At 32.8% G+C, this 17,330-nt stretch overlaps 3 protein-coding genes across 3 annotated transcripts; 2 read left to right on the top strand and 1 right to left on the bottom strand.

The window, feature by feature from the left end:
- Nucleotides 1-377: 377 nt before the first annotated feature.
- LOC125806936 (uncharacterized) lies at nucleotides 378-4,394 on the bottom strand. The gene is made up of 10 exons (XM_049486687.1): nucleotides 4,269-4,394; nucleotides 3,275-3,447; nucleotides 2,634-2,754; nucleotides 2,507-2,559; nucleotides 2,298-2,427; nucleotides 2,059-2,204; nucleotides 1,638-1,823; nucleotides 1,258-1,490; nucleotides 743-885; nucleotides 378-476 (listed from the first exon to the last, which is right to left on the bottom strand). The coding sequence occupies exons 1-10, from the start codon at nucleotides 4,392-4,394 to the stop codon at nucleotides 378-380; spliced, it is 1,410 nt and encodes a 469-aa protein (XP_049342644.1).
- A 3,159-nt stretch (nucleotides 4,395-7,553) lies between these two features.
- LOC125807020 (threonine dehydratase 1 biosynthetic, chloroplastic-like) lies at nucleotides 7,554-10,805 on the top strand. Its single transcript, XM_049486771.1, has 7 exons — nucleotides 7,554-7,955; nucleotides 8,820-8,999; nucleotides 9,084-9,560; nucleotides 9,654-9,976; nucleotides 10,064-10,181; nucleotides 10,416-10,550; nucleotides 10,665-10,805. The coding sequence occupies exons 1-7, from the start codon at nucleotides 7,554-7,556 to the stop codon at nucleotides 10,803-10,805; spliced, it is 1,776 nt and encodes a 591-aa protein (XP_049342728.1).
- A 3,284-nt stretch (nucleotides 10,806-14,089) lies between these two features.
- On the top strand, nucleotides 14,090-17,330 carry LOC125807021 (uncharacterized). The gene is made up of 3 exons (XM_049486772.1): nucleotides 14,090-14,752; nucleotides 15,955-16,156; nucleotides 16,875-17,330. Exons 1-3 carry the CDS (start codon nucleotides 14,090-14,092, stop codon nucleotides 17,291-17,293), a joined length of 1,284 nt encoding a protein of 427 aa, XP_049342729.1. The 3' UTR covers nucleotides 17,294-17,330.

The raw sequence follows: 17,330 nt of genomic DNA, 5'->3' as shown, positions 1-17,330 counted from the left end.
TAACTTTATTAATAATACTTTGAATTCTAAATTTAACCGTTATTATTTCATATAATTATTTAATAATAAGGATAGTATAGGAAAAATGATAGAACTCATTTGATTTGCTAAAATGAACAAATAGAATGTATTTATTTTTTATATAGATTTCAAGTAAAATGAAACGAAAAGAGTAAAATAAAAAGCATTTTAAATCAATTATTTTAATAATTATGACAATTAAAAAGGATCGGAGAAGATACTATCAATTTTTTTCTTCTAAAATTACTAGCATGCCATATGATGAAGCAAAACATAAAAAGAAGTCTCCCTTTATTAGCTTCGTTTTTTCTGAACTGACTGACTATAAATTTTAGATTCGAGTACATACGATCAACCTAAAATTTGAAAATGATGTCCTTAAGTGGATCCTTATAGATCTGCTGGTCATAAAAATTGTAGTCCCTCTCAGGCTCACAATAGTTCTTCACTTCCATCTGCAACAACAACAAAATCATCCTTAGCAAAGTACATCCCGGTGAACTAAGTTTCCGCTAGCTATGTAGGGGTTCGGGGAAAGACCAGACCACAAGAGTCTGTTATATGCAGTCTTACCTTGCATTTCCGTAACAGACTGTTTCCACAAAGACTCTTTTGTCACAATTTAATTCATACTTAGTATTCACCATAGACAATTAACTCTAAATATGGCATGATATTGAAAAAATGTTTTATACTGATAGTGTATATAAGTTAAATGTACCTTTCGAATCCCTTTTATGGCTGTCAAAAGGTTTTCACTCATCACTTCTGAAAACAATGTATCTTCTCCTAAAGCAATTAAAGATTCAGAAATAGAATCTGGTACGCTTCGAAGATTCTCTCCAGATACATCTGAATCCCCTTCTGTTTCACGAGAAAACATAGTTCGAATATCAGATAACAGTGAAGGAATTGTACAACTCGTCATGAAATCTTTGGAAACTTGAATTACTTTCAAATACTTAATAGCTTAACTCCCCTCTGTTTCAAGTTGTTTGATCGTTTTTTCCTTTTTAGTCCGTTTTGAAAAAAAAAAACCCATCTTTCCTAATTTGTGAACTCTTTAAAGGACATTGTAGTACATTTGTATGTACCTTTACTTTAAGACGAAAAGTTTTCTTTACATTCTTAAACTTCGTATTAAGTCAAAACCAGATAAACAAATTGAACAGAGTGAGTAAACTATCAGGCTGAACCATATAGCACAAGGGGAAAAAACTGAAAAGGCAAACTTACCTACTGGTTTTGGAAGGTTTAAGTCTTTTCGTAATCCATCGACTCCAGAAATAATTATCGAAGCAAGACCAATGTATGGATTCGTGCAAGCATCAAACGCTTTGATTTCAAAATGGCTAACGAGATGATCAGCAATTCCAGGAGGGCTAGCAGTTCTCAATGGTGCCTCTGTATTTTCTTTACCCCAGCAGAGGTAAGCTGCATTTCGCGTCTTAGGTACCAAATGCTCATAACTACACGTGATAGATCGTTAGAAAATCTTTATTGATTGTTAAAGTTGAATCCATAACAGAGTAGTCGAGCTGAAAGTATTTCCAATCGAATCAAGTACATTTGACACCGGATAGTAATGACAGTAAGGATTATCAAAAATGACTTGCCTAAGAGGATGTGTTGCAGTAAAAGCTAATATGGCAGGAAGATGATTTAACACTCCAGCCATGAACGATTCCCCTATCTTCGACATTCCATATTTTGAATCTCCAGATGCCATAAAAATGTTTTCTCCATTCCTCCACAAACTTATGTGTACATGTGATCCCGAGCCATCTTCATCCTCTGCATACCTAGCTAGGAAAAATGCCCAAAATGTCACATACTATGAGGATATATCAGTATCGGAAACAATCTCTCTATCTCCCTGAGATCATTGGCATACGAATAATATTTCAATAGTTACCTTTAAAGTGATCTGATTGTGTAAAACGCGTTCTATTCTTAATCATCAGTACTATAGAATTTGAATTCAAAAAGGGGAAATGCATGCAGCTAAAAGTGTTTGAGGTAAAATCTTCTACCTACTTTGGAACAAAAGTTGCCATCTGCCCGTGTTGTCTTGCAACTGATTTGATGACTTCACGCGCATAAATTAAGCTAGCAATTGCTGTACTAGCCTCCGCGTATCCCAGGACAACTTCAAACTGACCTTTTCCAGTTTCCGCGTGTACCTACATAGTTGAAAGACACAACAAGAGGAACTATCTTTACTGGACTGAAAATTTGTGAGTTAACTTTCGTCTTAAAAGGAAATGGAAATGTACCTGTTCAACTGTAATATTCATCGTTTGAAGATAAGTAACGATATCTTCTAATATCGATGAAGAAACATCAAATCCTGATGTAGAACAGTACGAGGTCTTGTCGATTGGTAACCATTCTTCTTTGCCATTCCTTTATGTAATTTTATTCATACAAATTTAGTGTAACAGTTTACAAGATGAGAAAATGAACATAAAATTGAGTAACGTACTTTATTACACTCTTCAATAGGTAAAATTCGATTTCAAAGCCTACATTCACAACCTGAAACATGTAGATATGTATCAGATCAATAAGACTTTTCGACTCTTGCAACGAAAGATACTAGCTAGACATACCAAGTCAAATTCATCTTTTAAAATTTTAGTGACTCTTCGAAATACTTCTCTTGGACAGTATTCCCATGGTTTATCTGGTTCAATACACATGTCTGCTAATGTCATTTCCTGTTGTTTTTCCCTGGATCAAAAAGATACACATCCACATCAAACATGATTACAAATCAATATAGTAGTGGAGAAGCTATGTCGAAATCAATGAAGAAGAAAACTGAAGCAAAGGAAACAATAGGTAATACTAAAATCGAAGAATAATATAGTAGAAGAGTAATAACAACAACACTACTAAGTAACCTAGACAAATCTCGACTATCTACTAACCTTTTACCCTAATCTCGTCCTCTATATCTTCCTATATAGGATCATGTCCTCAGTAAGCTGCAAACGTGTCATGTTCTGTTTAATCACCTATCTCTAATTTTTCTTCGGCCTACCTCTACGTCTCTGGTAACCACATACCATATTTACTCTACCCCATCATTTGGAACAAAACCTATTGAGTTCTGCTCCTTAGAATACAGGTCATTGTTATGTTATTTCTACAAACAAAAGAGTGTCTTATGTAATATGTCCTATCAACGAAATCGATAAAAACAACCTAATGTAGTTACATAAACCAGAATCAAAACATAAATTAGTACCAGGGGATTTTGCATCTGGTTGATAAATCAGGAATAATTCTGATCATGCCTGTAAATCCAAGATTAGTACCCTCCGCGGGGGAATTAGATACTGAACTGAGTGCAGCAAGACATGCAGGACTTAATCCTAAACCATGTTTTTTCACGAAGCTGAGACGTTCTCTTGGAATAACCTGTAAATGATTCACATAAGTGAATAAAATTCAATCAGCTTTTGGACTTAACTCAACTCGCTCATGAGATGAGAATTGCCCAAGATGAACAAATAATCCATCACATTGTGAGTTGGTAACTCAACACCCTTGCACGTCTAGGATTGGACATATGAAACGTGGACAATAGAAGATGTAGACTCAACATCGAATAAATCATTAAAATAATCCATCACATACTAAAGTGGGAACTCAACACCCCTGCACGTCTAGGATTGGACATATGAAACATGGACAATAGAAGATTCGGATCCAATATTGAATAGATCATGAATTGGGATGAGTCTAGGTCTATTATGATAATACAAAAAATTAACTTCAAACATAACTTAACGAATCAAAAGTAAGTTTATGAGGTGAGACTTTTCGAAAGACCAAATTGCCCATCACCTACAAATGTGAGAACTCAAGATTATACTTTTGTTTAATTGGGTAGGTGTCGATAGCAACAAAACCTTTGCTTTGGTCCATACCACGAAAAAAAACAAAGATCTAAGACTTTCTTTACTCTGCCTCTGACCACGAGAACTAGGTCCAATGATCCTCTTTTCGATCTCTTACATAGGATGTGTATATATAGACTATTTAAACCATAATTAACCAGAGAATTCTGAAATATCATTTCTCTCTTGTTCATCATACTTGTTCGAGGTCAAAAGTTAATCCCATCCGATGTTTACATCAGATCAATACATGTATGACATGCACATTTAATCATTATTAATTAACACGCTCCATTAAATCACGTAACTATAGTAAATAAATATCTAAAAATCACTTACACGACATCTATGAATGCCAGAATTATCAATCCAAAGAATGCGAACAAAGGGAACAGGTTTGAATGGTTCATCTGAGCTATTGTAATTGCCTTCTTCACCAACGCTACTCGACTCACATCTCTCCATAATAATTATTTTTATGTGTGTATTTTTTGGAAATTCTAGTTCAGTCTCAGCTCCAATTTCAGTTTTTTTAAGTTAAATCACATGTTCTACAATTTTTTTGTTTATGAATTTTGTCTGGATGAGCTTAAAAGTAGTTACATTAATAATACATTTTGTTTTAATTTGTTTGTAAATGAGTGAGTATATGAACAAATTAAACTTGTGGTTGAGTAGAATCGTATGAATAGCTCCATTCTTAATATGAGCAAAATGAGGTCTTTGTTGCTTCATATTCTAATTATGCCACATTATACATGGAATGTTTGTAATAGAAAAGTAAAATATAACATGAAAATCAATCTTAGAAAAAAAATTAAATTGTTAATATTCTCGATCTTTTTATATATAAATTATTTTTTATTTCTAATGTTATTGTTAGATGGTTAATAGTATTAGTTAAAAAAAAAATATTATTATATTTAAAAAATTAGAAGTACAACAAATTAAAGACAAATAAACATTATTAGTTAAAATTAGTAATGGTGATTGAGCCGTGCGGGCTCCCCTTTTCTAGTAAAGGCAAGATGCCAAGAAAAGTGGGAAAATCGAATTTGCAAAAAAAAATTAGTTTAATGATTTATTTATTTATTACTAGAGATCTGAAAAGGCAATTTTCTTCTATTCTTTTTGCGAGACACCAATTATTTGATAACATTAACTGCATAAACTTTACCATCAAGAAATATTACATGACTACGTTATATTATATAAAACATAGGTTAAAAAAAGATCTAGGGTAGAGAAAAAGCAATGTAGTTCAATATTTGAAAATGCAAAAAAACCTTTAAAATCTTATTTCTTCTCATGTTTACAATTCGCTTCATACGGTACACATAATCTTTAAAACTCTTGATAAAAATTATTTCAACAATAAAAGTTCATAAAGATTAAGATCTATTTACATGATATGATTAAACATAATCTTAAGTATCCGTTGAAGAATACTAATGGGATGGTACTAACCTGAAAAAAATTACTTCTTCATACCTGACATAGTTTTAATAAAGGGTAGTAAAGATTACTTATAATATAGTTTAAATTTTTTTTGAAGAAAATTAGAGAAATTTATAGCTAGGTAGAAAACCCATCTATGGAGTAATAAATTGTACTAATAAAAGAAAATATAGGGAAATTACAGGATTCATATGGAATAAAAAACTCTATCGTCTTCCCCAAGCAAAAGGCATAATGCCTTTATCACAGAATGAGAAAATTGTATGGATAGTCGCCGCTGCTGTCTTTCATATTATTACTTTGACTTGTATTAGCGTAAGACAGGGAGTGACGGTTGCTAATCTAGCCTGGATGGGGGAATTGTTATCCAACATGGTGGCGTGTATCTGCCTATTATGGAGATTTACATGCTCAACCTATAGTTCCTCCTAATTTGGTAAGATACATGGAAGCCCTCGGTTGGTTGGTGAACGGCATCTTGTCTCATTTCATTTCGACTTACCTGACATTAGACATGAAACTGTACTTGGCCCTTTCTTTTGGGTTGATTGCGATCTTCTGTTGGCTCATGCTATTCAGGCCGGTGGCCAGCGACTGGGGACTACATTATTCCCTATCTAGTTTAATTTACTGATAAACATGACAATCAGAGACTATGGCTTTAACCATGCTAGGACATATATTTCGATAGTTTTGTCTGTTATTCTAGTTATAATAAGACTGGTGGCAGATACCATTGCCGTTGAGCCACCGCCGCCGGTTGAGGAAGCGCCGGGACATGATTAAGTTGATGTTGGTAATCAAAACGCGCGTGCACCTCTTGCTGATGAAGTTGCTTATGATGATCAGGATGATGGTCTTGAAGTTCCTACTGATATTGAGCGCAACATTGATGATGGTCTTGAAGTTCCTGCTGATATTGAGCACAACATTGATGATGGTCTTACACTTTTCCTTATTGTTTGTTAATTGTGATATTGAAGATGCTGCGATAGCTAGAAAAAAATAATATGGAGTAATATATTGTACTTAAAAAAATCAAAATCAGGGAAAATAAATATGGAAAATATAGGGAAATTACAGGATTTCTATGGAGTAATACATTGTACTCAGAAAAATCAGGGAAAATAAATATAGAAAAATGATAGGAGATATTTGATATGGTTTGAGAAAATTGGGAAATTATAGGAGATAGTATTTGATATGGTTTGAAAAAAATGAAGAGATACTCCTAATTCCTGGATATATAGATAATATATATATAAATTAACTTTGGTGTTGTTTAATTTTTGTCGCAAAATAATGAAGTTTTCTGATTATAATCTTTGAAATTTCGCAATTTTCACTTCTGTGCATAATTCATCTAGACTACATTAGCTATAGTTTGCTCCAATAGGAACCTTAAATTTCTCTAACAAAAAGATGTGACTTGCCATTTTTTTAAGCTTAGAAATTAGAACATCAAGTGACTTTTAAGAGCCCATTTGGATTGACTTAAAAAAAAGTAGCTTTTAAATAAAAAAAAAAGGTTAAACGGAAATAATTTTAAGTCAAAAAAATAAAAGTGAGTTGAAAACCAAAAGGACAACATTTCAATGCTAAATTAACGCCGTATAAATCAGGTTAGAAGGAGTAAGGCACAAACTACTATGCGTCTTACAAGGCACACGCTGTCAGAGTCTTGCAAGACGCACGGCGAAGCGCATAGAAGTTTGCGCCTTCCCTTAAAATAAAAAATAAAAAAAACGTTTTAAAACTTTTTTGCATCTGCAAGTGATTTGTAAATCAATAACATTTTTATATTGAATCCAAATATTTTAATAATGTACAAAATTTGTTTAAAATAGACTTAATTTTTTTCTTTATTTTTTGCATGCATAGGTCGAATATTGTAATTAGTTTGAGATAAAAAGAATTGTCGAGCATGCCGAATAATATAATTAGTTTGTGATTATAGACTTGTTGATTAATATATTTAAAAATATAATGAAAAAATTAAAACTTGTTAATGAATTGCGGTTAGAGAAAAGAGAGGAATATAGAGTAATTATAAGAGATATTTGATAGTGTTTGAGAAAATTACTCCACATTATAGGATTAGTCAATTCCTCTTTTATATATTTATAAAATTATCTTTGCTGCTCTTCATCTTCCACCTCAATAACCATGGACGTTCTCCGATTCACCGGAGCAACATTCACCGGCACAGCATTCACCGTTGTTCGTTTCGACGCCATTAAACCTGGCGCAAAATTAAAAACAAAACGAACTAGGTTTATTAGTGGTACCATTACTAAACCAGCGGCGGTTGTTACGGCAGCGGAGTCTTTGAAAATTTCAAAGACTGATGATACATTGATACCAGTAGTACATCCGAGTTCGTTACAATGCGAGGAAGGTTATTTGTTACCGAATTATCCACGTGGTGAAATCGGTTACAATTACGTCAAAGAAATATTGACGTCCAAAGTGTATGAATTAGCTGAGGAGACGCCATTGCAGCGTGCACATAAGTTATCAGAGAGGTTAGGGGTAAATATATGGCTCAAACGTGAAGATCTTCATCCGGTATATTTTTACTACTCAATTTTATCTTTTTGTAGTGTTATTGAATACTCCTATTTGTTGAAGTTTGGTGTTAATTTGTAGTATTCATGATGTTTTTATGTTAAAGTTTTGGGTGGTGAACTTGAGGTCCGCTAGTTTAAAAAACACTAGCTGATTCTTTCCATAAGTCATGTCCTTGGTGGACCGAGTTACTTCATTGGTGGGAGGTGGGAGGTGGGAGGTGGGAAGTGGGTAGTATAACGTGGAACTAATCAAGCTGGCATGGATACCATGATCATAAAACAAATAATATATATATGAATGTTGTATATTCATGATATTACTCATATTGTTGAAAGATTGTTAGTTTATACTAATTATCCTTTACACTAATTAGTCATAATTTATTTTTTTGTTTGATCGATTTGTCTATATGAATGAAGAGACGAAGGACCTGGATTGAAGCCCCAAAATTGATCAAATATTTACCCTATTTGGAGCTTGTAAATAACAATGTGATGTTGCACTTATAAACTTTAAATCCTGAATTCACCTCTGTAGTAACTTCCATGGATTTGAATTCACACCCGTAATCTTTTAGCATAGATATACTCTTGTTAAAATTTATGTTAGATGAGATTGACTATGCAGGCGAGCTGTGAGAACTCTGCTTGATTTTGGATTTAGAACATGAATTTATTGGCTATTCATGTTGATTTTTTTCTTCCCTGATTATTTAATACTCGAGTTTATGATTACGATAGCTGCCTTGTTTCTTATTCAGCTCAACCAAGTAGAGCAAGTTTTTAAGTCTGTATGTGTTCTGTATTTATCTAATTTTGAGCCTTTTGACTCACAATCATTGTGGTATACTCATATTGGCAGGTCTTCTCATTCAAGGTCAGAGGATCTTACCATATGATGGCAAAACTCTCAAAGGAGCAGTTAGAAAAGGGCGTTATATGCTCATCAGCGGGAAATCATGCACAAGGTGTTGCATTAGCTGCCAAGAAACTCGGCTGCAATGCTGTGATTGTGATGCCCGTTACTACGCCAGAAATTAAAGTTAGTATTGTTGAATTACTTATAGCTTCCTATTTCAATTCATCCTGTTCTTTTAATAATAAAAGTTTATCCGTTTTTTTGTAGTGGAAATCAGTTGAGAGATTGGGTGCTACTGTTGTTCGTGTGGGGGATACATACGAAGAAGCACAAGCATATGCTGTAGCTCAGGGCAAAGAAGAAGGACGTGCATTCGTCTCTCCCTTTGATCACCCTGATATCATAATAGGGCAAGGTACGGTTGGAATGGAGATCAACCGCCAATTCAAAGATAAGATACACGCGATATTTGTGCCTATTGGTGGAGGGGGTCTTATAGCTGGCATTGCTGCTTATATGAAAAAAGTCTCCCCTGATACGAAGATTATTGGTGTTGAGCCAGTCGATTCCAATTCAATGGCATTGGCATTACACCACGGTCAAAGAGTAATGCTGGAAAAAGTTGGATCTTTTGCAGATGCAGTAGCTATTAGAATGGTTGGTGAAGAAAGTTTCCGTCTCTGCAAGGAACTAATAGATGGGATCGTCCTAGTTAATCATGATTCTATAAGTGCATCGATAAAGGTTAGTCAGCACTAACATATTGTATGTTACGTTACTTGTTAGTATACGAATTTTGAATCTTTTGATGTGACTGTTGAGTCCTGTTTTGAACAGGACATGTTCGAAGAGAAAAGAAGCATACTAGAGCCAGCTGGTGCACTTGCCCTAGCTGGAGCTGAAGCATACTGTAAGTACTATGGTGTAAAGGGAGAAAACATCGTAGCAATAACTAGTGGAGCCAACATGAACTTTGACAGACTTAGATTGGTAACTGAACTCGCGGATGTTGGTAGACAGAGGGAAGCTGTTCTCTCTACTTATATGGCTGAAGAACGAGGCAGCTTCAAAAAGTTCTACGAGATGGTGGGACATACTAATATTACTGAATTGAAGTACAGATATGATTCTGAGAAAGAAAATGCTCGAGTATTTTACAGGTATCGTTTAAACAGAATGTTAACTAATTTTATAGTTGAATGGAAATCTATGAATTCGTAGATATATTCATTTTTTTCATATGGCAGAGTTGGTCTTCACACGAAAGTTGAACTCGAAGAAATGGTAGACAGGATGGAATCATCACAACTGCATACGATTAATTATACAGATAATGAATTGGTTAAAGATCATCTAAGACATCTGGTACTGTTTTCATATCTCTTCTTACTATCACGTGAATCTAAACATGTGTGTTGGTCTCGTGATCAATTAGTTGTTTGGAACGTTTTACTGCTATGCTCCTATCGTTATTGACTATACTAATCAATCAAGGATTGATGTGCTTCCTTTCCTTCTACTTTGTTTAACGAATTATTGTGGTGATCATCGGATATTGATGGCTCGTAATCTCTCTATCTCTGCTATAATTTGTTGCAGATAGGTGGGAGATCAGATGTACATAATGAGCAACTCTGTCGATTCATTTTCCCAGACAAGCCGGGTGTTTTGATGAAGTTTTTAGACGCTTTCAGCCCAAGTTGGAATATAAGTTTGTTACATTACCGTGCACAGGTACCTTATACAAGAAATCTCGTTGTCACATTGTTCGTTTTTTGGTACTATCTTGTAGTCTTTCTGCTCTGCTAGTATTTATTATTGAGTAACTTTTTTTCGTCTATTTGAAAGGGAGAAACTGGTGGGAATGTGCTAATCGGACTCCAAGTTCCACAGAACGAGGTTGATAAATTCAGGGGTCGAGCTGAGAGTCTTGGTTATGTGTATGTTGTGGAGACTCTCAATGAAGCTTTCCAGCAACTAATGCATTGAAATGGTTGGTATGCATAATGAAGTTTTGGTCCATAAAGAAAATGGCTTTTTGTCAATGTTTGGAACCAACACAAGATTATGCTTTAGCTTTATTCAAAATAATAGTAGTCATTGTCTTTAGGGGTAGAGTGTTGTCATGCCCTTCTTTTGCTGTCTATCGGCATATGTTGTGTATTGTGTTTTGATTATCACATGGTATTGTTTCTGTCTTGTAGGCTCTACACTATTTTCGTATTAACTGTTATGCTTTCTTCATTGTCTTCTTCTTCTTTTACTTGGGTTTGATGCATTTGAGTTTAAAGTCTTTAGGAAACAACCTCTCTATCTCCATGAGATAGTAGTAAGATCTGCGTACACTCTACTTTCTGCAGACCCCCAATTGGATTTTGGGGCGAGTACCCACACAGGGTGTAGTGAAAAAAAACATTGGTACAATCTATGAGGGGGTGGAAATATCACGAGGCGTAATAACCCCCTTTATTCGGAAAAAAGGTATGGTGTTGCACAAACTTCATTAGTACTATACCAACAACATATTCAAGTATAATTTCATAAATAGAGTCTGAAAGATAATATGTACACAAATCTTATTTCAATCTTGAAAAGTAAATACAGTAACGAAGAAACCATGTAATCATTACTATGACTTCATCTAGGACCACTCACGAGTAGCTTGAGAAGCTTTTATTGGGACACAAAGAGTGATTATTTTTATGTGGTGGCTAAGGTGATGAAGATTATCCTCCTTGTTTTAAGGGATTTTGATGTTGTTATGGAAATACTTTAATCAAACGATGACAATTACACTCTTCAATAAATTTATTTTCTTCTCTTGCCTCCAAAATTTAAAATACTTTTTTATAATCAAATCAACAACCATCATACATTAGTATGTTACTTTTGAGTTTGTTATATGTTATAATAAAGATTTATTACTATGCAAATTTATAATCTTAAAAATAAGATATGTGAAAAGCGACATTATGACGCTCATGGTCCATAATAAAGAGCGAGTTAAAAGTGATATTATGATGCTCAGTTAGTTAAAAGAGAAGGACTGACAAACTTATAACGGAATAATACTCCTTGAATTGATGATGACGTAGCTCAAAGTAACAAATTCACGTAAGTTTGTTGGACAATATGTAAAAAGTTGTTACATAGATAATACATGTATACAAAAGGTAAAAGTAATTGTGCTGATGATATCAATAGTAGCAACGTACGGTGAAATGTATCGTTTAGATTGTGGTGGAGTGATAAGTACTTTTTTATTTTTAACAAATTTTGTATTTGAGTTATCTTTGAAACATTTACCTCAACATATAATTTCGGAAAAAAGATCTGAAATATATTTGAACTTTGACTGAAATTGTTAATAATATCGAACTTTGGAAAGAACCTTTTACCCCCTACACTATTTAATAGTGTATTTTAAAGGTATATATATATCCACGTGGACATCATAAATAGTAATGTGTCAACATGAGTACATATATACCTTTAAAATATACTATTAAATAGTGCAAGGGGTAAAAAGTCCTTCATAAAGTATGGTATAATAACAACAATTTCGGTCAAAATTTAAGTATTTTTCAAACCCTTTTTTCTATAATTTCTCTACACGAATTTAACTTTAATCAAATTTCAATACAAATATCGACGTGGAATGAAAAAACAAAAGTTATGGTGAAAGTTGTAAGTGATCCATAAAGGTTGAGCGCTCTTCGAGCATTCCGTGACTTAGCCAGTTAGCTGGCCGCTGGCTGCCTACCTTTTGTCTTCGTTTTGCAGAAAAAACTGCAATAAATTCACTGTAGCTAAAGAGTACTATACCATAAAATATATTATATAAAAAAAGGGACCAAAGCTATCATTGCTATTTGCTCCCTTCTATATATCTATCTAAATTATCATTTTTTCACGAATTTTATATTTTAGCTATCAGTCTCATATTAAAACACATCATGAGTTGAATTGGCCTATATAAATCTATTGTTGATTTGTAAATAAATATTTGATCAATTTAGTATTGAAGTATATTATATAAATATAATAATAGCGTGTTAAGATATGAAACTCATAAAAAAATGAGAATTTTAAATGTGTTTCTAACTCTTCGTGATGAAAGTAGTTGCTTGATTTGAATACAAGTTATGATGTGATTAGTTATAATGAGATAAGTTATACTGAGATAAATTATGTTGAGATTATTTCGTATTGAGTGTTTAGTTTATTGTATTCAAAATAATATGCATTGCATAAATCTTAAGACAAGTTATTTATTTACAAAGCTACCCTTCATGAATGTGAAAAAAGATGTATAAAAAGGGTTTAAACGGATATCTTTGTCATTGCCTATTTTATCCCAAGATTACTATACCACTCAAGGAGAGCAATACTTATTGCGGTACCAATTGTTAATTTCGTGATTAGTTATTCCGAACTTGCCAACCAAATAATAAATCAGGCTCAACAACACTAAAAGAGCCTTAAACACCCACCCAAAAGCCAATGGACCAATCAGATCATTTATTCATTGAGTGCTCTATGATAATTTTATACAAATACCTCTTAATTTCAACATAGATTCCGAGACGAGGTTAATGGATGCTCGAGCACTTAATAGACTCTATGTGGACGCCTTTGTCCTAAATGGCTAGATTATTCTTCTCATATATCCTAGCCTTGGTGAAAAGAGTTACATGATACTTGTTGATTAGAAGTGACAAATACAGTGAAGTTAGTTAAAATATACGAAAGCTGACTCGAACACCACGATCATACAAAATAAAAATAAAACTAATCAACTACACATCACTTGCACCCTCTGTGTTTCCTAATCCCTGCATTTCCTAGAAATTCCCACCCACACGCACACATATTATAGAGACAGAAAGGGCCATTTTTTGTGCTAATTAATAGAGACCTATGCAACTAGTTATCACGACCTTGCCATCTGTTTCTGCTACACAAAAAAAAAGTCTTACAACTACAGTTACAGCCATTTCAATTATTGAATCAGAAAATTTACCACAAATTACATTCAGAGTACTCTTTTCTTGTCTTTTTATAGGTAAATTAATTTGTTTCACCATTCACCAACATTATAGTAAATTAATTGCCTCGATCTTCTAAATCACCTCTTACTTATATCTGTTCAACTTTCTCTGGTTTTTTTTTATGTTGAATTCTCTTCAATTCTGAATTTTATACTTCAAGAACTCACAACCCCTTTATATATCTTGAATTTTTAAGAAAATTCTTTTTTTTGTTGTTGAATTATGGCACAGAAGCATTTGCATGAGCTTCTAAAAGAAGATCAAGAACCATTTTACACTGCTAATAAACGTTTTCATCTCAAAAGACTTAATTTTTCTTCTTCTAAAACTTCCTCTTTACAAATCAAAAAATTTCAAAAGCAAATTAATCAAACCCCATCATCTAAATTATGCAAAAATACTTGTTTTTTCTCCTTCGGAGAATCACCGGAATTAAGAAAATCCCCTTTGTGTTTACCTTCGCCGGCGCCGGCAAAGAGCCCGGAAAATGGGAGATTTGTTCTTAATGTACCTGCAAGAACAGCTGCTCTGCTTCTTGAAGCTGCAATGAGGATTCAAAAACAACAGAGTTCATCAAAACCAAAAACCCAAATCAAAAAGGTGAAATTTGGGGTTTTTGGGTCCATTTTGAAGAAATTGAAGGATCGAAATAGCGATAAAAATGGTGAAAAAAAATTCTCATGTTCGTGTAATAATAGCAGAGTTAACAGTGAAATCAATGAAGGGAAGTTAATTGATATGGAGAATTATAGCAATTATGGTGATTTTGGTTCGTCTCCGTTAAGCCCTTTTAGATTTTCTCTTCAAAGATGCCCGTCGACCTCCGGCTATGTATCGCCGGAATTCACATCGCCGGCAGCTTCTCCGGTTTGTCACAAGAAAGAGGTTTGTCTTTTTACTTTTGTCGGTTTCTATCCGTGAGTCATTATGACTCTAAAATTATTACTAAATCTTTTTTACACAATTAAATTTACTAAATCTTTTATACCAAGTCTCAGAGTATAGTACTCTTTTTGTAAAAACTTCATGTGACAATATAATAAAAAATTGCGGTTTTTTTTAAAATTATGATCTAAAATAAATATAGTATATATTCGTGAGACGGATTTTACTAACTCAGTTAGTTGATTAGCTGAATTTTCAACTTAACCTATGTAAAATGATAATAATAATAATAATAATAAGAATAATTTTATTAAAGATAAAAAAAAAAAATTAAGGTTTTTTAATTATAATTGTGACTTATTTTTTGAACCGACAAAATTATAAAATTGTGAATTTTTTTTTTTTTTAATATATTAAAAAATAAGTGTGTCGAATGATATAAATTGGAACTGAGGAAATAATATGTAAAGAGTCTCAAATATATAATTGTACTACTTAATAATATATGCTTGTTTGATTATCAATATATCGAACATATTTTATTTTTTATCGAAATCATCATATTAAAAAGGTTTTCTGTTTGGATAAGTGTACATCAATAATGAGTTTAAATCACTCATATGATAATTACCGAATAATTATTTTGCTTTTCCTATGCAGGAAGTAGGATCACAATAAGTTGTGGTAGAATGATAACTATTCACTCATCTTTAATCAATCAGATATGAAATTCGAGTTCTAAATATAAAAGTATGAAATGTTATATTCGATAAAAGTATTTTATCTTAACACAAATTCAAATTAGTCAGGACTTTTAGACACGGATGGAATATCAAATAAAAACAATTTTTTTCATGTTTTGGTAAGTGTACTTGAGATCACGCCTCTGCCAATATAAAATCTTTTTTCTATTAGGCCTTGTCTGGAAAATAGAACTTTCAAGGAAAATGACAATAAAATATATTGTCATTTTAAATTTTGGACCCATAAAAAGACAATTTTTTCATTAAATTCTGGTCGTATGCTTGTTCATGAATTTTAACTTGTCTTGAATAAAAGTCAGCCCTATTTCCTTCTTTTTTAACAAAACGTGAAAAGAGTTAAAACGACAGTTAAAATTGAATGGATGTCTCATTCAAAAATGAGTTTAATTCAGTTTTTTACCAACTAAATTGGAAGATTAATTTGACTTTTGTGTTTAGGACAAAGAAAATTATGAAACAATTATAGGGTTGGCAAGTATTGATCAACTAGAAGAAGAAGAAGATAAAGAGCAATGCAGTCCAGTTTCTGTATTGGATCCTCCATTTGAGGAGGAGGATGGACATGCAGACGGGGACGAGGACGAGGATGAGGATGAGGATGAGGATTCTGATCTCGATTGCAATTATGCACTTGTACAAAGTACGTACGATAAAATAATCTTAATATTCTTGAATTCTTTTTTTTTTTTTAAATAAGAATTGTGCTATCTTTCAATTTAATTGAATAGTGTAGTATGTTTTACTTGAATCGAGAATCTATTAGAAACAATCTCTTTATTATCAGAAGATAGGGGTAAGCTAAGGCCGCGTACACACCAGCTTTCTTCATATCCTATTTGTGATATTACACTGGGTATGTTATTGTAGCAGTACACGTAATATAGTTTTTTTAAAATAAAATTGGTTGTGAAGTCATTTTCAATGGCTATGGAAACTCTGGTTTATTCAGGACATTTATATATATATATATATATAAAATGTAAAGTCATTTCATTTGAGTATCTTTTTGATTATGCTGATATTGATATTTGAATTATTTAATTTGTTGTGTGTGGGATCAAAAGTCTTAATCACAATGTTGTACGTGTGGCTGTTGTACTTGTACATGTATGAATATGACATATGACGTCACTTTGTCCTTACACAAATACATGACTCATTGCCCTAGTAGGCCATATTCTAACTTTTATTTTTTCTAGCCAGTATACGTTAATTATACATAGTTATACTTATAGTATACATCTATATATAGACTATTTTAAGTTTATATTCTTCTTTTATATTCATGCTTGCTAATAAAAGCTTAGAGATTATTGAAGATGTTCAAAATTAATGTGATCTTGTGTTCTTTTTAATAGGAGCACAACAACAACTTTTGTCTAAGCTTCGTCGATTCGAGAAATTGGCTGAATTAGATCCAATTGAACTCGAGAAAATATTGCTCGAGGAAGAAGAAGAAGAAGAAGATGATGATCGCGTAGAGGAAGAAGAATGTCAAGTTTTTAACTTGATTTTCGAGGAAAAGTTTGAAGTTAAAAGTTTGAACTATGGAGAAGCCGTTTTTGGAAGAGAATGCAAGAAGATAGATTTATCATCGCAAGAATTAAGATCAAATACCATCGATATGATGGTAAAATCGAATTTGAAAAGTGAGTTTGATGATTGGAATGAGTTTCAAGATCAAAGAGAAGAAACCGCGATAGAATTTGCTTTTTCTATATTTGGATTGTTAGTTGACGAATTAGGAGAGGAGCTAATTCATTTAGCTCACTCCTAAAAAAACGTGAATTTCTAATGGACGTATCATTGGAGGA

This window comes from Solanum verrucosum, unplaced genomic scaffold (genome assembly GCF_900185275.1).
Source record: "Solanum verrucosum unplaced genomic scaffold, falcon-dt-bn FXZP01000196.1, whole genome shotgun sequence".
Taxonomy (NCBI): domain Eukaryota; kingdom Viridiplantae; phylum Streptophyta; class Magnoliopsida; order Solanales; family Solanaceae; genus Solanum; species Solanum verrucosum.
This window is presented reverse-complemented; position numbering and strand designations above follow the sequence as displayed.